This window comes from Prenolepis imparis, unplaced genomic scaffold (genome assembly GCF_030444845.1).
Source record: "Prenolepis imparis isolate NDT839.2.m4 unplaced genomic scaffold, iyPreImpa1.0 SCAF_5, whole genome shotgun sequence".
NCBI classification, from domain to species: Eukaryota; Metazoa; Arthropoda; class Insecta; order Hymenoptera; family Formicidae; genus Prenolepis; species Prenolepis imparis.
In genome coordinates this window covers 8,557,421-8,577,128 of record NW_028141163.1, presented here as the reverse complement: position 1 = coordinate 8,577,128, position 19,708 = coordinate 8,557,421, and the positions used below count along the sequence as shown (strand labels likewise).

The window sequence follows — 19,708 nt, the reverse complement described above, 5'->3', positions numbered from 1 at the left end:
TCCTCTCTCTCTGTCTCTCTTTATAAAGTTCTTACATATATTATTTTGACGGGTTACAAAATGAGTGATAACACAATAGATAGAGCTTGCAAATATATTTTATAACAATATGAATATTTTTTTACATAGTACAAAAATAATTATTATTATTGCTTTTCGATATATATTTGGTAAAATATATTTTTTAAAGGCCTAAAATGCAATCTTATTTTCAAAAATCACAATCTCAAAAGGTCTTACATAGATTGAGTAATTTCGCAAATCATTGTCCATCATATTTACATAGCAAGACGAACATTTCATGCTGTTTGCTTTGATATTCTGTATATGATAATTGTTAATAAAGTATCCTCGTTATAAGTTATAAGTGAGCTTGAACAGATTAGAAATTTCTAAAACATTCCGCAAAGAAAAATTCTGAATTTTAAATATAATATGAAAAAGGTACAAGTAACAAACTTACAATATATATTACACAAATCGAATAACTCTTTGGTAAAAATTTGTGTACATTATCGTATTTCATATATAATATAGGACAGTATCTTACAAACTACGGTTCTTGCATATGGAAAGATTTGCGCGAATTATTCGCTGAGAGAGCACTTTCGAAATACAAATCTATCTTGCAAATCGAGGATACAAGCTCGATTTTTGGCTTTGTAGAAATTCAGATTGCTAATATTATTGTCAGATTTTTTACAATTGGACCCTCAGTAAATCTTTTGCATTTTTTAAATGGCATTAAATGTGACACGATAGTTATATACATATACAACCTTATCACAATTTTATATATGTGTATGTATGTATAATATATATGTGATAAGATTTATATTAAAATATTTTCACTATTAATATTTCACTAATAATTTTCATTAATAGAAACAAGTTTAAAGAAACATTTTTTTATATATTTATATATGAATTGTACTTATAAATTACTTTAGACTGATTACTTTGTGTTATAAATTTTCTTTTTAAATTCTATAAAATACTTTCAAAATCGTTGTTCAATGCCTTTGACAAAATATATCTCTGTTTTACAATATATATATATATATAATCTCAAAAAAAATAAATATCAACGTATCAATTACCATGTAATAAATTATGAAATTTTCATTACTTATTAATAGTATATAGCAATAGTATAATAAAGAAATTGTATAAGTTTTTGGACATTTTAGCATAGCAAGTTCAGACATTATAATATTATGAATAGTCTTATGTATTGATGGCGTAGTAAAATGTCAAGCCCTTTTTGAATAATAAATATTGTTGTCATTTGGGCATTATTATATGTGAGAAGGAACCAATGCTAAGTGTTACTTAACTGTTTCGAGAGAATATATACAAATTTACAATTATGGAAGAACGCGGAAATTGATGATTAGATTTCCTCTTACGTAACTACACTATCCATTTAGTCTCGCAAAACGAAAATTTTCTCACACGATTATTCTCAATCATTATACATTCCATCGATCAGAAAATCCATCCTTCGGTAGTGTCTCTTATCCCAGCAATCTCGACCGCGTCTGTACAATACAAAAATAATAGCGCCCAGTATTGGTAAAGCAATAATCGTTATAATCACCGGGACGATATAGTCGATTTTTCTCGGCATTCCCAGTGGAGGATTCTTTGTTCGTGAAGACAATCTAGATTCATTAGGCTCCAGTCCGTCAACAGTTGTCACTATAGGTTTAGGTTTCGGTATATGTTTTTCAATATGCGAAGAAGCCTTTGGCGTTGTATGGTTTGTCGCCTCTGTGTGAGATGTAGTTGTATTTGCTGACATCAGACTTGTATTGGAATTCATACTGTGATCTAAACTATTGTTGACATGCAAATTAGTGACATTTAATTTCAGAGTATCAGTGGTAGAAGTTTCAAATTGACTATTGACATGAACAGTTTCCGCAGAGGCAGTTTCCATCACAGATTCTGTATTCTTCGAAATGGTCTGATTAAATGATACATTTGTCACCTGTGGATCCATATTCTGATCTACACCCTTTCTCGGTTTTATTTTCTCCTTCCTAGCAAAAGGGTTGTCATGTCTCTCTTTAGGCACATTCTCTCTTGTTCTGGACTCATCAGGCTTGTTTAATCCATCAACTGTACTACTTTTAATGTTTGCGTGTTGAGTAGTTGTGGATATTGATATAGGTCCTCCTTCTGCCAGCCTTCCGGAATCCCATGACTTGAAATATATTTTACTGTTTTATAAAATTATTTACATAACTTCCTATACATATACATATATATAGAATTATCATATAAAGTTAAATATAAATTCCTGAATGAACAAATATCATAAAGATGACAAATGATAGTAGTATTTAGATAGTGATAGGATAAGCAGAAAAAATAAATATAAATAAGATATAGCAATTTTGTAATTTGTAAGGAAAAAAAGAGAGAGAAATACTTTCAATATACAGCAATGAAATAAATTCCAAATAAAGTAAGAACTGTAAAACAATGTAAAAAATATTTGAAATAGAAATTAAAGATACTAAAAAAAATAAAATTCACAGAATAGAATACAAAAACAAAGTAAGGCAAAAAATATATCAAACAAAAAGAGCAAGTTGTCAAAATGGAAATTGTGAATCATATTTAAAAATACAGAGAAACCATAAAATGTATAAAAGGATAACATAAAACAGCAGGACAGAGAGGAACGCTAAAAGAATAAAAATAAAGCTGAAAATAAAGAAAATAAAATTGACAACTTTCACATATGCAAAAATGGAAAAATGCATTTTACAGCTGATTTACCTTCGACGCTTTCTTATCGCCGACGAAGTCGAATCTGTGCTCGATCGTCGACGATTTGGGCGAAGAATCCGAAGATATCGAGGATGAAATACCATCTGGTCCCGCGTTGACAGATGAGGTTAACGCTGCAGCTAGCAGCGCAATTAGTAATAATGACAGATGTTGAAGATCGATCGTAGCCATATCCGATCGCGTGGCGGATCGGATCGGGAATTTCGAGCAACTCGCTGAGATATTTATGCGTATGTGTGTGAACGAAAAACTAAAAATAAAAAAAAATAAATAAGCTGCACCGAAAGCCACCGATTGCGCCGTAGTTAATCCATGGCATTCTCTCTTTCTCCCTCTCTTTTCTCTTCTCTCTTTCCCTCCCTAACCCCTTCCTAGATAATGGTGCATTTTCACTTGCTGTCACGCTGGATTTCAGCGTGACAGCGTCAAGCATCAATAAAAACAAATTGACGCCTGTTGACACTGGCGTGGAACAACTTAGCGTCCAAGTTTAGATAGCTTGATTCTTTCGTTCTTCGTTCTCTGAAAGCTGAACAAATCCATCTTTTTTTTCTTGACGCTAGCGTCACAAATCGGTTCACGTGTTACGAGTTTATGGTCGATAATGTAGTTTACTAGTCAAGCTCATTGTCAGAGCTACATTGTTGAAACAATTATTACTATTGTGTCACGAATGTACTATAGATCAGATCTATAAAATTGCCTTTAATGTATTCTGTAATTCAGACAACTCTTCTCAAGGTAAATATTTATCTTAATATAATCACTTTGTGATTTATCTAATGCTTATGAGATATATACAGAAATATATGTCTTAAATCAGATATATCAATTAATAGAAAACTAGTTGATCTGAAATTATTGGAGAGACTCGTAGGAAATTGCACTCACATATCATTAATTTATATTTGTATCAAGAATCATCTGATTAAAAAAACATGCGACAACATTTGACAAGTCATAATAGATTTCATTAGTAAACGTATGTGAACGTTTTTATCTCTCTTTTTATTAATCTCATATAATTTATAATAATAATTATAATAATGATAGTAATATGTAATATCTATGATGTAATGTTTTATTTTTTACAGTGGCTCGAAACTGTTGTCATAATTTAGCGGGTAAGAATCTGTTTTTCGAAAACGGTTGCACTAACTGATGAAATCCATAGTGCCATAAATAAATTTAAACAGAAATTATTTCTATTTCCTGTATGAAACATACACCAAGATATGAATCAATCATCTATTCAATATAATATAATAGGTACAAATGTCGAATATATATATATTTTTTTTTTATATTATATATATATATTTATAAATTTTATTCATAAAAACATGTATTTACATGCTATACTTTTTTCCAGACTATCTCGAGTCACAACCTGCGGTGAATGATCTGAATTTGCCTGGAAGAAACGGCTCAATGGAAGGATCTTAGGAATTTTCAGAAAGCAATTAAAACGAGACTCTTACATACCGGGGTGAACACCCCGGATATAGATCACCGCTATAAAAAGATAGAATAAAAATTGTCAAGTATCTCAATCTAACGGGAGTTCTTCTGGAAGCTGTAATGGAACCTTTCAAGTGAGATCTCAACTTATTGCATGTAGATTCTTATGTGTCCGTTTGTTACCTATATTGATTTGTCGAATACTTTGATTTCTTCAGGAATTATTTGAGGAGCAGAGAGGACATCGTACGTTCTGTCGTTAATTGTCTGCTCGAAGGTTCGTTGAGCAAGTTGGCCGACGAATTAATAAAGTACGTACAATTAAACAACAGTTGGACGATTGACGAGACTCATGATTGGAAAAGGTGAATGCCGGATCCTGTCAACGCTAATCCCGGTAAACCGCGAAATTTCATTAGTCGCGTTTTAAAAGCAGCTGTGTGTTGTACTGGCTGGCTTCAGTATTGTATAGCGTCAGTATTAAATATAGAATTTGTATTTATTCAATTAAATCAACGCAGCAAGGTGTCTGACATAATCTCTACCCTGGTGAAGGTGTACAGCAGTCAGGATTTATTTGTCAATGAGCATCGCACAATTTTAGTGAAGGAGTATCAAGCTGCAAACTATTTTCTACGATAAATTTATTAATTGTTAATATATATTAATTATATTAATAATTATTACTATAGGTAGTTATTAACTTTTTACAATTAATGTGTAATTATACATATATCGTGACAATAGAGCTTTACGCATTTTTTGCATAATATTTTTATTTAATCGAGTAAGAATCGGAGTGTGAGAGAGAGAGAGAGAGAGAGAGAGAGAGAGAGAGAGAGAGAGAAACAAACATAAATGTAATTAGAAATTCAAGTTTCATAGCGATCTTTAAGGACAATAAATATTTCTTTAATCGTAATTAGAATCGCAAATATATTTCGTCCGATGTTTTATCGCGTTTAAATTTCGTTGATTTAAATATAAGTCGGATTGAGAATGCGCAGTCTCATTCTCTCAATACGCTCGTAAATACGCGTATGAAATTAAAACCTCTTCGGAATATATGTTTTCCTAAATCATGCCTCTTTGTAAGGTATGTTCTCCGTATCATCTCTCGCCTGAGTTAATAGCAAAGCATATGTGGCAAAGAGGTATGTATTAGGATATAAGTGCGAAGAGGTTTTAATTCAGGCATATTACTGGCGTAAAAGGAAATCATTACAGCTAGTAAACTACATTATCGACCATAATCACGTAACACGTGATCCGATTTGTGACGCTAGCGTCAAGAAAAAAAAGATGGATTTGTTCAGCTTTCAGAGAACGTAGAACGAAAGAATATGCTATCTAAACTTGGACGCTATGTTTTCACGCCAGTGTCAACAGACGTTAGCGTCAATTTGTCTTTATTGATGCTTGACGCTTGACGCTGAAATCCAGCGTCACAGCTTTGTGAAAATGCACCCTAATAACAGAGGGAAGTCTGAGAGAGAGAGAGAGAGAGAGAGAGAGAGAGAGTGAGAAAGAGAGAGATGTGGCGCGTTTGACATCGTTTGACATTCGTTTCACATTGCGTTTTAAATCTTTAGATCTGTACATAGTTATCTCATTAGAACGCAAGAAAGTACGATCTACCTTTTTTTTTACACGACGCATATATTGCAAGTTTAAAGGATTAATATAGAGTTCTTCGAAATCGATGATCAACGATCGTTAATAAAGTACGGTATTTAATTTACAATTCTAACCCTAATAAAAAATGTATGTGTAATTTTATATTCTTTGTAATTTAAATGTTATTTACGGAAGTGCGATTGTAATTAATTTACAAGTTAATCTGTGGCACTGATATACTGACACAGGTGTTTATATACAAAATCATTCTGTTATATTGTAATATATATAGGGTCTTCTCATATAAAATTAGTCAATTATAACTTTAACTAGCTCGTGATTAACTTAGAGAAGCTGCATAATATATGTAAAAAGCTTATATAAGTGCATCAAGATTAGACAGACTGTTGATGAAAAGTGCAACAAAAATTTAATTGCTTATACAATCTTAGGCCTAATTACAATATCTTTCTGCATACATAGAATCTGAATAATAGATTTGTGTGATTATTTTCCACAGTAAAAACACAAGATGCGAAGCAGAAGCAACTCTGGTGTCCGTTTGGACTACTATCAAAGGATTGTTCACAAAATAATTATGAATTATCAGAATCCTGTCACTGGGCTCTTTCCTGCAAGTCCTGATAATGACCATGCTTGGATACGTGACAATGTTTATTGCATACTTGCTGTGTGGGGTCTGTCAATGGCCTACAAGAAGATAGCAGATGCCGATGAAGACAGGGCAAAAACTTACGAATTGGAACAAAGCTGCGTGAAGCTAATGAGGGGTCTGTTGATGGCAATGATGCAACAGAAGGAAAAAGTGGAGAAGTTCAAATCCAGTCAAAATCCACATGATGCGTTGCATGCAAAGTACAGCTCTGTTAACGGTCAAACCGTAGTTGGAGATACTGAATGGGGACATCTTCAAATCGATTCCATTTCTCTGTATCTTTTAATTCTGGCCCAAATGACAGCATCTGGCTTACAGATTGTTTTCAATTTGGATGAGGTATAAATATACTTTATTCTACATTTGTTACTATATTATAAATTTGAAGAGTTATATAACTGTGATATTTATCGCAATAAAACATTCAAATTTTTTTTATTATAAATATGTGATTGTAATTGCATGATATATTTATACAGAATTAAGAAAATATTTTAAATTTAGGTGTTTAATTTTAGGTGGCCTTTATTCAGAATTTGGTATTTTACATCGAATCTGCCTATTGCACACCGGATTATGGAATTTGGGAGAGAGGCGATAAAACTAATCATGGCTTGCCGGAATTAAACGCAAGCAGTATTGGTATGGCCAAAGCTGCGATGGAAGCCATGAATGAATTAGATTTATTTGGCGCGAGAGGTGGACTTACGTCGGTTATTCATGTTCTGGCTGATGAAGCACAGAAATGTCAAGCAGTGCTGCAATCCATGCTGCCCAGAGAATCAAACTCCAAAGAGCTGGACAGTGGTTTACTGTCGATCATAAGTTTCCCTGCATTTGCAGTGGATGAACCTAACTTAATTCACGAGACACGAGACGCCATCATCAAGAAATTGCAAGGACGATATGGTTATAAAAGATTCCTAAGAGATGGATATAAAACACCAAAGGAAGATGTGAACAGGTACTGTAGTGTATTGTTTTATATTTTTAATTTAATTTAATTTAATTCGATTTACTTTGACTAATAATTCTTATCTTTGAAAATAGATTGTATTACGAACCATGGGAGCTTCGTATGTTTGAAAATATCGAATGCGAGTGGCCGCTGTTCTTCTGTTATTTAATATTGGACTATTGTTTCCAAGGCAATAAAGAAGCAGTTGAGATATGTACTAAGCAGTTGGAGGAAGTAATGATTAAAACAGATGATGGTATGAAATTGGTGCCTGAATTATATTCTGTTACATCTGAGGATGTATCAGCGGAGTACGCTGAACCTGGTAGTCAGAGTCGAACAGCTTTAGGCAAATGCCCATTTATGTGGGCGCAATCTCTTTATATCCTAGGAAAATTGCTGCAAGAAGTAAGTAACTCAGAAACTTTGTTAAAACAGATTAAGAATATCTTATTATTATGTCATATTTAACATTACATTTTTTTTGTAACTTGCATATATATTTGAAATATTAAATGTGTTTAAAAGAGATACTGAGTATAATTTATTTTATCTGAAATTTATTTATTTTTTTTTAAATTTAATTTTAAGTTGTATTTTTATTTTTATTAAAATTATAGTATTAATTAATACATTAATAACAAGTTTCGTAATTCTGTCTTATTATAGGGATTTCTCGCGGTTGGGGAGTTGGATCCCTTAAACAGGCGACTATGCAGTGAGAAAAAGCCGGATGTAGTGGTGCAAGTAGTTATCTTGGCAGAAGATACAGAAATCAGGGAAAAAATTGCACAGCACGATATTCATGTCCAAACAATCGCAGAGGTTGCGCCGATCGAAGTACAGCCTGCAAAAGTCCTAAGTCATCTGTACACATATTTAGGTGAATGACTGTGTGAATAAAGTTGCAGATAGAACCTTAGAGACACATGTTACTGAATTTAATTTATTATAATTTAATTATATATTTAATATATTTATATATATATTTAATTAAAATTTAAATATTTGTTGTCAGGACGTAACAAGAAACTAGGCTTATCCGGACGTAAGTCAAGAGATGTAGGAATCCTCAGCACTAGTAAACTGTATTCCTTGCACGATAAGATATTTGCATTCACGCCGCAGGTAAGCAAGCACAATTTTTATGGTGTGCTCTACCATCTCTCTATATCTTTATTTCTTCTTTCTTACGTTTCCTCTTGTTCTCGCACCGAATTGACTAGTTGACAGATATGACCCGCTTCTACATCGCATCGGACTATGAGCTCATGATTGACATATTCAAAGGTGAAATTAATTTCTTGAAGTCTAGTTGGCAGAATATGTTGGGCCGGCCTCTCGTGGTCATGCCCCTCAAGAATATTCATCTAGGTAATTTTAACGATTTCACAAGATCATAGTTGATTTTTATAATTACTAATTTAGGCGTTCTGAAATTCGTTGAAGTTGCCACAATTAAGCAAATTCTGTGGTTCTCTTATATTCTTAGAAATTCTGACAAATTCCTTGCGTGAGATTTTCATTTTCTTAGAAAACCTGTGACTGTCCGCTCTCAACAACTAACGTGTCTGCTTGCATGCATTTGTTATTGAACGGTTCTCTCATTTAACGATTATTTAATCCCCTATGGTTTAATATAATTTTACTTTAATGTAATTTTCAATTTTATCTTTTAATTTTTTTTTTAGTATATATCATATACTTAAAAATGTATTGTAATATAAATTCTAGATTCAATCTCTGTAATAGGTTCTGTAATAATGTAATTCAATTTTGTAATTAGTACATAATATTATCCATAGAGGGTTACGACATGAGCTTTTAATTACTTTTCATTTATGTTATGTTTCATTACATTCTTCATTACTAACATGAGCCAAACATTGAAAGTGGATGAGATTGCGAGTTGTATCGAATATTGAAGATGATTCGACCGATACGAGGCAGGATAAAAACAAAATGTTCGAGAGAGAGAGAGAGAGAGAGAGAGAGAGAGAGAGAGAGAGAGAGAGAGAGAGAGAGAGAGAGAGATTGCTTCCTCTTCAAGCATCAAACAATAAAATTATCCTAAAGATATGGCTTATTATGTGTTCGGTGGTATGCGCGTGTGTTGCATGTGTTAGAACTTTGACACGGAGGAGAACTACACGACAAACGACGTCGACCTGCTTGTCGATACTTTCACAACCACCCTGGCCTTCCTCAAAATCAACTGGAAGCAAATGCTCGGCAGACCAACCGTAACCCTTGTCGCTACTCATAATCATTTAGGTATGCCTTCGTCGGAAGCTTTAGATATCATCCTACAACGAAAAGCTCGTCAGAGATTATATATAACGTAGTGTTGCTGTGAAAATTGTTAACTATATATAGAGTATCACAAAATTCAAGTATAAAAATGCTGTAGCAGAAAAATTAGACAAACAAGCATATAATTTTTTATTTATATTATTTTCAAGCAATAACTTTTTAAATACAAATTTAAAGTTTGGCCCAAGCTGCGATTAAAAATATGTGAATCATGTATATGATAGTATATAATCTTTTATCTAATGGTATAGTTATATCGCAAAATCATTTAACACATCTTATAATTGTTTAAATTTTAAACGAAATTCTTGTATTTAAAAAAATATTGCTATAAAAATTGCATGCATTTTATTCCTTAATTTTTCGTAAATTTTTTTGCTACAGTGTTTTTACCCCTGAATTATCCTGTATAGAAAAAATACAGGATAAGTTATCGTTTCCAATGCAAAAGGCACATATATATGTATATATTATTTATTGTGATTTTTTAAATCAAAATTTAATAATTTTTTTCTAGATCAGGGTAAAATACCATTAGCTATGATAACTACTATGAAGAAACTTAAGAGCGGCTACATCAACGGTACGAGAGTATCATTAGGAAATTTGAATGATTTCTTAAGCACGTCATGTATTACAAATCTTAGTTTCTTGGGGAGTTCCGAAGACGGTCGTCCTGACAAACTAAATCCTCAGGTATATAAAATTCAAATTATATATCTGCTTAAAGATCACAGCACATAAAACATACACATACATACATATAATATTAACAGAATTCTTTTTTGCAAAATATAATCCAAGTATTTTGTCTTATAAATTTTAATGCTGTTTTTCAATCAAATTCCGCATGCTTAGCATATTAATCTGGATGGCATAAAATACATGTATATAATTGATACTTATACATATTAATAAAAATATTAATAAAAATATTGTACATATTAATTACATATACATATTAATTAATTAATTAAAAATAAACATTTTATATATTTAATATTTAATATAAAATAATTTAATTTCTGTGTCCACACAAGATTCAACAATATTTGGAGGAACATCTAATGCGGCCATTTCCTCATCGTACAGGACTTCTCAATAAGCCCGGCCCGATCCGTACAGGGAAAAATCTACGGCGCAAAATGTCAGTGAAAGGCGCGATAAAAAAGACCCGATCCATAGCTGTCGAACGTGAGTAACATTTGTCTCGGATGAAATGGTTTTCAACTTCCTAACTGTGTGCTGATTATATGTTTTTTAAAGAGGATCCTTAAACAATATTGCAATGTCTTCCTACTACCATCTTCTAAGAATGTAAGTGTATTAACTGACTACTATATTATGTCTGATTTCTGTCTTTTAATATTTAAAAAAAAAAATCGTGATTTTAATCGTACTTGTATAATAAAAAAAAACACTGTATGGTGTGATTTATTGTTATTGTCCAATTCTTCTAAAATATTTAATATCATACATATTGTTAATACATAATTATACAGATTAATTATGAATATTTATATACAATTAAAGTTTATATAATAAATAATGTTTTAATATATGAAAAATACAAATATCAATATATATCATTAAATTTATCAGATTAAAAACTGATTTTTGTACCTTTTAGCTGAAATTCTTGGGATGGCAGGGGAAGACCGTAGACATTCTACCGTTTTAAGTATAAATTCATTTATTGAAGTGACAGACACTACATTATCTCTCAATTCCACCCAACCGATGACGGTTGAGCGCACGCCATCGCCAATGGATGAGCTATTGTCGTGGAGAAATTCTTCTAAAACTAAACATAGAACAACATCCGAGACCCAGTACGCTGAAACCGAGGTGGAGGAATTGCTATCTATGCTTCGCGAAACGGAGAGTCTCGAAGAGCAAGGAGATATCCTGCAATATCTTGTTAGTTTTACCTTCACTTATGAAAGATTCTCTATTAAAACTCTATTAAAACGAAATAAATAACATTTTACATATAGGTAGATTCGAAAGGATTATACTTTGACACGGGCGTAAAGGAAGAGGGACATCCCGTTTTGGTGAAGGATCTACTGAAGAGCCTTTACGAAAAGGTTTGTCAGCAGAAAATGTGGGGCATCGTGCGACACAGCGCCGGCATGCTAGGCAAAAGGGTGGAGGACTTAGCGAAGGCGGTCACCGATTTACTAGTGCGTCAGAAACAAGTCACAGTCGGGATGCCGCCGAACAACGAGCATACCATCGTCGCACCTTTGCCGGAGAACGAGCTACGAGCTCTGATCCATCAGGCTTACGGCGACGACGAATCGACCGCCATGTTGACGGAGGAATTGCTCGTTTATTTAGCGATGTTTATCAGAACGGAGCCGCAACTGTTTCACGAGATGCTGAGACTGCGAGTAGGTCTGATCATCCAAGTTATGGCAACGGAACTGTCGCGAACGTTAATCTGCACGGGTGAAGAAGCTTCCGAGCACTTGCTAAATTTGTCCCCCTTCGAGATGAAAAATTTATTACATCACATTATCAGCGGGAAGGAATTTGCCATTAGTAGCGGTACGTTTCGCGATTTAGTTAAAAATTTGAGATACACTCGATTGTACGCTGATTGTATTTGTTCTTGTTGCAGTTGGTCGCGGCAACTTTTCTGTCATCAGTTGCAAATCTAGCAGACTCAGTAAGGTAATATTGTCAGTATGTGATATAAAACTACATTTGACTTAGTTTTATAATTTCCAATACTTAATAACATATTAATTTATAATATACTGACTCATACTTAAATTTTTTAATTTGATATAAATTTATTTTTTGAAATATTTTACTATAACAACTATTTTAATTAACTTACAATTTATATTTCATAAACTTTATATTGAATTCAAGTGATCTCATTATTTACAAATTAAACGAATATGTAGAGAGTTGAAGATATTCTTTTTGCTTTCTATAGAAATCTCAAATTGGTGGTTTCTTAAGCGCTGAACAAAATGCCGATAGTACCGAAGCAGAAGCCGATCGACAAGGTCAGTGGTTACGGAGGCGACGATTAGACGGTGCACTGAACAGAGTACCAAGAGATTTCTATCCACGTGTGTGGCAAGTACTTGAAAAGGTAAGTTTGTAAATCATCATTATCTAATAATTTATATATTTATATATATATATATATATATATATATATATAAATTATTATATGTATATATGTAAATTTTATATAATTTATATAATTTACATATATATACATGTATATAATTTAATATCTTTTAATCCCCCATAAAAATTAATTTTTAACAGTGCAACGGTCTAGCAATTGAGGGAAGAATACTGCCTCAGAATCTCACACAAGAAATGACATCTGGCGAGCTGAAATTTGCATTGGCTGTTGAAACCGTACTGAATACTATACCACAACCAGAATATCGTCAACTTGTGGTCGAGGCTCTGATGGTATTGACACTAGTAACTGAATACAATGTCGTACCGTCTTTGGGTGGACTGATCGAAGTTGAAAATTTAGTACATAAAGCAAATGCTATTTTCTTGGAAGATCAGGTATTTCAATGTTTCTCTTTTTTTTGTTTATATAAGATATATTAATAATGTAAAGTAATACCTAATTGAATTTTTAATTAATCTAATTATCTAATAAATATAAAATATAGCAATAAATAATGAAGGGTCTAAGGAGAAAAAATAGTTTATTTAATTTTCTTATTCTTTCAAACAATTTAAATTTAAATCATCTATTATTTTGTCAGAACTGATATTGATTTAAATCATGATACAATATTTGTCAATTTATTTTCTTTAAGAGAGATGAGCCCTTTATTTTCTATTAAGACTTGCTAATTAAAATGGATAGTGTTGCTATTTTATTATCAAAAAGTATTTCTTTTCTCTACACTTTTTAAGTGCAAAAAACAATTACGAAATTTATAGATGACGATTGATGGTGATGCAACATTATGTTGTGCAAAACCAAAGGAACATCGTGAAATGACAGCTATGGGAACGCTTCTCTGTGGTGGAGCAGCATATATTTGTCAACACTTTTATGATACTGCTCCCAGCGGAAGTTATGGAACGATGACATACATTACAAGAGCCATCGCCTTAACGCTTGATTGTTTGCCGAAGGATGGCGATTTGGAATGCTCAATATCGTAGTAAATATTTTAAAGGTAAATGATCTTTACTTGTAGCAAAAATTATCAATATATAAATATTTCAGATAAATTTGCATTGCGACATTTTATGTATAAATTTCGCATTGTACAATTATTTTGTAATTGAACATTTTTACCTTAATTGAGAGAAGAAAATGACCAAAGTAATTATTAATAAATATTAATTATGAATTGCAGAGAAAGAATGTTAAAATCAATGTTAAAATAATGCTTTGTTATATACTGAACTCTATTGCATATTTTGAAAAAATGAGAAATTGAGTCAGCAATATGTTAGGAGAATAAATTATATTTTGTTGGTTCCAATAAATCTGCTTTATTTATTTATTTTTTTTTATTACATTAATATATTTGTCAAAAAACATTTATTTCAAAGAAAGTTTGTAATGTTCAAGAAATTAAATTGTAACTTTCTTTGTGCATTATCTAACAGAAATTTATCTAGGTAGTCTTCGGACTTTTTGAGAAAGGATTCATTTTGTTTAACCAACTTCTGTAAACACAAAATATTATTTATTAAAAATCTTGAGAAATGCACAAGTATTATATGTAAATAGTATATACATACGTTTCCTCTGGTACTACAACATCCACATTTTCAGCTTCTTTAATTTTATTCTCCTTGAGTTTGGCAATTAATTCTGATCTATATTGAATTTTCAAAGGTTGTGGTACTGTTTTCTTTAATTTTAACCACTTTTGGCAGGCTTCTAAATATGTCAAACCATACCATTCTATTTCCTCTCTTGTATACTGAAAATATATTAATGTTGCCCAATTTATATTCAATATAACATGTCAATATTATCAATATTTTAATATTAAAACAAATAATATTCTTTTTATTTCAATATTTAGTATATCTTGCTTTAAGTCATTTTTTGATACAGCATATAGAGGAAGTACTTACATCCTTCAAGTATTTCTCGTACTTTGCGTACACCTCTTCATGCTTTTCTGGATTATCAGGATATAAAGTTTTATCTGCTAATGCTACAAGTATCTGACGTTTCAATCTCAGAGCAAGTAAAGATGCCAAGTTGCAGGCTTCTGTCTATAAATAAAACAGTAACAATTCTTATAAAAAAAATTATGCTTCTTAAAAATCTTGTAATATATATAATTATACTATACTTTTTCTTTAGCTAGTTAATTTAAGGTTAATGCACCTTTAATAGATAATGATCAAATCCGCAATTTTCATGAATTAAATTCATTGCTCTCTGAGTAACAACAATATTCATATATGTGTCGAGGACTTCGCTGTAGACCACAGACTTTTTCAGAGCAGGCATCCAAAAATGTGGGACTCTTCTTTTATATTTACCCTTCTTTTTAAAGCCTTGTACAACAGATTCTCCTCCCCATATGCCATTATCACTTTCCTTTGTATACAGTAGAGGTATTGGTACATTCTGTACTGGAAGTCTGTAAGCAGATTGTGTTCAAATAATTAATATAACAGACAGTAAATTATTTATGGATAATTATATATATATATATATATATGCAATACATTTGTATAACAAAATGTTATACAAGAATCATTAAATTATTTCATTAGTTAATAATGAGATGTAACATACACTTCTCCACGAGAATTTTTCCAATAAGTGCCCTTCTGTTCAATATAATGAACAGCAGCTGGACTCTTTCTCCATTCTCTCCAAAACTTTTTGTATTCTAGTGGTAATTCTGCACCAATTCCTTTACTCCAACGATTTGGTCTTCGAAAAAAATACAATCGCTGCAACAATTTTGCATATTTGTACTTTTACTTATCTCTTTTATTTACAGAAAAACTTTATGTTTAGTTATCATTAGCAATATTCTTTCACTTAAGTGTGTGTGTGTGTGTGTGTGTCTCAAATCACAATAAACAATTAATATTATAACAGTAAGAAATGTTACATATATGATAAGGTTATATCTCCCATTCAAAATTAAAACAACGTATATAAGAGAGTGTTTTATACGTTGATAATATAAAAATAGATAGACAAAATTTAATTTACAACATATGATCAATCAATATTGTTAAATCAGTGGACAAATATAAATTAAGTTTTTAGGTTAAGTTTTGCATAAGACAATTTTATACACTATATACCGTTGTAGCTTCTTTAATCGAGGAGAGAGACATAACGTTACACAATTCTTGATCAATTAAATAAGAATTATACGAATAAACGTTTTTTCCTAAAATAAATCAACCAACAAGTGCCACACTTTTATCAGCTTACATCTGATAAATGAGGAATCAGAATTAAATGCCATCTACGTATATATACTATCCATATACTATTTGTGCAAGTACGAATCTAAGCAGGGTTCGAATCTTAGCTAAATAGGGTTCGAATCTTAGCTAAGCAAGGTTCACTATTTCTGAAGCCTTCCAGCCAAAAAAGAAATAGGAAGAGCAAGATTCGAATTTCGACTTTCGACTAACAATCGAATAAAGCAGGCTTGATCGATCCGAGATCGATTAATGACGTCATTGATCAATCGCATCATTAATCGATCTTGGGTCGAAGGTAAGGTAAGGTTCCAATCTCGGCAGACTACAAACTTTAGTGTCTTTAGTGATTAGTGCAAACGTAAAATCATTTCTCTGCGATTTTTTCAATATATCTTTCATTTCAATTTCATTAGATGCACGTTCATCGAGATACCCAAGCATTTCCTTCAATCCGAAAAGATTCCTTCACCTCCATATAATGGTCTCTCTTTACTGCTCTGGCATTTCTTCTCCATATATTTACGACGCAACGACTTGGCTATTTTTCACAGGTGCGTATGCGTTTAATTCAGAGTTTTCCAAATCTTTTTGGCTTACCGCCCTTTTTCCAAACATAATTTTTATGATCAATCGGTCGAATAAAAGAAATCTGCTATATATATAGTTACGCATTAATTGTAAAAGTTAATATTATAACCTCATTATTATAACCTTAAGTAATAATAAACTCATTTAATAACCTTTTATCATAAGAAATATAGTTTTCTGATATTCGATTGCGATTGCGTGTAGAAAAGGGTCTTTTTACAATTAATGCGTTAAACATTGCGATGATAGATCTCGAAACGTATTTTTATTGTGCATTCTCAATCTGAATTTAGATCATTGAAAAGTTAGGAGGGGGGGGGGGGGCACGATAAACGATAAAGCATTAGAAGAAATAATATATATTTGAGATTCTAATTAAGATTAAAGAAATAATTATATTGTCTTTATAAAGTATTGTCCTTATAAAGATTGATATTGGAACCTGAATTTTTAATTTGTATTTATGTCACTTCGATTCTTTTATTATGAATAATACGCGAAAAATGCGTTTCAAGACCTATCGTTGCGATATATGTAGTTACACAATTATTGCAAAAGTTAATAATTCATTAATTATAAATTAATAATTTTAATATTTTCTTTTCTGTGATAATATCGAGAGCAATATAATATTTCCTTCATTTATTGAATAAAAGTATGAAATATAAATATCATAATTATTATTATCTTTGAATGCAATCGGTATATATTGAATATATAAATTTTCAATAGATCAAAGTAAATGAAAGAGAGAAAGGGAGAGAAAGAGTAAATGGAAATTTATTCAAGTTTAACAATATATTTTTTATATTTAATTTATTAAACTATGTATTTTTTATATATTTCTATTTGGTAAGTTTGAACAAAATCGAAGAGGACGGAGCTCTCCTTCAGTTTTACCAAAGATATTTCTTTATTATTAATCTCTATCTTACGTAACAATAAACAAATATTAATAATCTCTAAATTATTAATACCAATTAACATATATTATCATTTAATATGATATTGATAACCTTTATAAAATTAATTTGAAATTTTGAGTTTCTCTCTCTCTATAGATTTTTTTAAAAATTAAAACAAAATTGCTGATATATTAAAAAGATTAATACTGCAAAAGTAAACTCATCAAAGTAGTATAATTTCATTAATGGAAGAAATATGTGTGTTATTATGTAACTGAAAATGACATTGTGTATACTTATTTAATTGAATTAGTTTTGTTGACCTCTATATTACTATTACAAAAAACACGATAATTCTATTTTAAAAAATCAAGATCGCCTTACTCTTTTATCAAACAAAAAGTGTTGGGGCAATTTTTATTATGTTGTCAGTTAGAAACTGATAAATGTCTGATGATGATTTTTCTTTGTCAGATAATCGTAAGTGCCTTAAAAATCGTGGTAACCATTACGAGAATCATTTTGCATATATATAGTTATAAAATAAGCTTTAAATATACGACTTCATATATCGCACACTTGGTCAATTCGCATTCGCGTCATCTGCTTGTAAAGAGGTACACTGTTTGTTTCAAACGACAGTACAAAAATAATACTTGTGAGTCACTCCAATCTGTCCACACATTTCACACAAACGCGCGCATGAGAGAATTTACAAGGATATTAATAAATATCAGACTGTGTCTGTATAAGAGACACTTGAAAACACGAGGGAAGACAGCAGGGTGACAGTAAGATGCGGCATTCCCGGTTTAATCTATACATAATCAATTTATTTGATTCAAGATTGCGCGGTGTGCAAAAATATTCCTCCCATAGAAGATTCAATATGAATGATCTATTCGAATTAGACGAGCAAGTTGAACGAATTAGTATCGATGATAATGTTGTAAAATTTAGAGATTTCTTCGAACGAAAATTTCTACGATAGTTATATTTGCTGCTCCTTTTCCGCTTTTTTTTTTTTAAATCTGTATTTAGTTTTATCTTAGGCTGTACAGTGTATATATAATATATATATATATATATATATATATATATATATATATATATAGTATTTTTTAGTGTTTTAACAAACTACTCTGTACAGAAGATTTAATTATTTATTAAAATAACGCTGTACAACTATTTGTGCAAACCATTTTATATTTTTAATCGTCCTCGATATAATCATTTGCAAACATCGGTCGAATTTTCCTATAATCGCTCGTCGAAAATAGAGATTTCGAAATTATGTTGTGCTGTAAATGCAAAACTCGTCATTTCTAAAAACAGTCTCCAAATGTTTTCCGCGTATCTAAAATCATGTGTCGATTTATAAGCAATGATTTTCCCTTTAATAAGTGTTAACACTTTCTTCCTAATTAAATTTATTTATATCGTACATACATTTTCTGTATTTTAAACAAAGCAATGAGAAAAAGGAAAGAATGAAAGCTGAAAATATATTAACAGAAGCAGACCTCTCGTATAATATATTTAATATCACATTTTAATATCATATTGTTCGAATGACAAATGATGTAATCCTATGCCTCGATCTATAATGCGCAATTGAATAAATCGGACATGTTGAAATACATTATCGTAAATATATATAATATTGCATTTTACAATACATTTGTATTGTATATAAAGTTCCATCAAATAATAAATAGTTGAAGACTATATTTAATTAGTATAATTGAACTTATTGCCAGTTTTTCTTTCTCTTTATTCATTTTATATTAATTTTTAATAAAGTACAATTTAATCTAATTTATAGTTTCACACAAATTTCTTTTCTTTCTTCTCTACATAAATTTATAGCAATAAATTTTTAAAAATAATTAATAACATAATCATTTACATAATTTATGTATTTAAATCGTAAATAAATTATTTCTAATTATACATACAGAT

At 30.9% G+C, this 19,708-nt stretch overlaps 3 protein-coding genes and 1 long non-coding RNA gene across 10 annotated transcripts; 2 read left to right on the top strand and 2 right to left on the bottom strand.

Moving 5' to 3' along the window:
- Nucleotides 1-80: 80 nt before the first annotated feature.
- On the bottom strand, nt 81-2,973 carry LOC145935914 (uncharacterized). Of its 2 annotated transcripts, XM_083037707.1 has the most exons (3): nt 2,791-2,973; nt 1,601-2,209; nt 81-1,541 (listed from the first exon to the last, which is right to left on the bottom strand). In XM_083037707.1, exons 1-3 carry the CDS (start codon nt 2,971-2,973, stop codon nt 1,518-1,520), a joined length of 816 nt encoding a protein of 271 aa, XP_082893833.1. In that variant the 3' UTR covers nt 81-1,517. The 2 variants fall into 2 exon arrangements, with proteins under 2 accessions (XP_082893833.1, XP_082893832.1); XM_083037706.1 differs by having other exon boundaries at nt 81-2,209.
- Nucleotides 2,974-3,401: 428 nt separating this feature from the next.
- Nucleotides 3,402-5,092, top strand: LOC145935918 (uncharacterized). 2 transcript variants are annotated; one of them, XR_014425300.1, is made up of 5 exons: nt 3,402-3,543; nt 3,897-4,071; nt 4,175-4,397; nt 4,482-4,660; nt 4,785-5,092. It is a non-coding gene; the product is annotated as an uncharacterized LOC145935918 (long non-coding RNA). The 2 variants fall into 2 exon arrangements; XR_014425299.1 differs by having other exon boundaries at nt 4,482-5,092.
- Nucleotides 5,093-5,581: 489 nt separating this feature from the next.
- On the top strand, nt 5,582-14,349 carry LOC145935909 (putative phosphorylase b kinase regulatory subunit alpha). 4 transcript variants are annotated; one of them, XM_083037692.1, is made up of 16 exons: nt 5,582-5,987; nt 6,401-6,895; nt 7,075-7,520; nt 7,607-7,922; nt 8,184-8,397; nt 8,533-8,642; nt 8,741-8,888; nt 10,345-10,523; nt 10,868-11,021; nt 11,458-11,747; nt 11,825-12,380; nt 12,454-12,506; nt 12,778-12,939; nt 13,122-13,379; nt 13,767-14,008; nt 14,192-14,349. In XM_083037692.1, exons 2-15 carry the CDS (start codon nt 6,413-6,415, stop codon nt 13,992-13,994), a joined length of 3,597 nt encoding a protein of 1,198 aa, XP_082893818.1. In that variant the 5' UTR covers nt 5,582-5,987; nt 6,401-6,412; the 3' UTR covers nt 13,995-14,008; nt 14,192-14,349. The 4 variants fall into 4 exon arrangements, with proteins under 4 accessions (XP_082893818.1, XP_082893819.1, XP_082893817.1 ...); XM_083037693.1 differs by lacking the exons at nt 8,741-8,888; nt 14,192-14,349 and adding an exon at nt 9,641-9,788 and having other exon boundaries at nt 13,767-14,185; XM_083037691.1 differs by lacking the exon at nt 14,192-14,349 and having other exon boundaries at nt 5,583-5,987; nt 13,767-14,185.
- Mrpl28 (mitochondrial ribosomal protein L28) lies at nt 14,319-16,743 on the bottom strand. Of its 2 annotated transcripts, none has more exons than XM_083037709.1 (6): nt 16,723-16,743; nt 15,601-15,761; nt 15,184-15,442; nt 14,925-15,068; nt 14,583-14,767; nt 14,319-14,507 (listed from the first exon to the last, which is right to left on the bottom strand). In XM_083037709.1, exons 1-6 carry the CDS (start codon nt 16,726-16,728, stop codon nt 14,456-14,458), a joined length of 807 nt encoding a protein of 268 aa, XP_082893835.1. In that variant the 5' UTR covers nt 16,729-16,743; the 3' UTR covers nt 14,319-14,455. The 2 variants fall into 2 exon arrangements, with proteins under 2 accessions (XP_082893835.1, XP_082893834.1); XM_083037708.1 differs by lacking the exon at nt 16,723-16,743 and adding an exon at nt 16,125-16,265.
- Nucleotides 16,744-19,708: the final 2,965 nt, after the last annotated feature.

Coding starts and splice junctions, on each gene's coding strand:
- Mrpl28 (XM_083037708.1), bottom strand. CDS start 16,157: ATGTCTCTCTCCTCGATTAAAGAAGCTACAACG. Junction 15,443..15,600: donor AAAAATTCTCGTGGAGAAGT/GTATGTTACATC, acceptor ATCTGCTTACAG/ACTTCCAGTACAGAATGTAC. Junction 15,069..15,183: donor TTGATCATTATCTATTAAAG/GTGCATTAACCT, acceptor TTTTATTTATAG/ACAGAAGCCTGCAACTTGGC.
- LOC145935909 (XM_083037692.1), top strand. CDS start 6,413: ATGCGAAGCAGAAGCAACTCTGGTGTCCGTTTGGACTACTATCAAAGG. Junction 7,923..8,183: donor TAGGAAAATTGCTGCAAGAA/GTAAGTAACTCA, acceptor GTCTTATTATAG/GGATTTCTCGCGGTTGGGGA. Junction 8,398..8,532: donor TCATCTGTACACATATTTAG/GTGAATGACTGT, acceptor ATTTGTTGTCAG/GACGTAACAAGAAACTAGGC.
- LOC145935914 (XM_083037706.1), bottom strand. CDS start 2,973: ATGGCTACGATCGATCTTCAACATCTGTCATTATTACTAATTGCGCTG. Junction 2,210..2,790: donor GCGATAAGAAAGCGTCGAAG/GTAAATCAGCTG, acceptor ATATATTTCAAG/TCATGGGATTCCGGAAGGCT.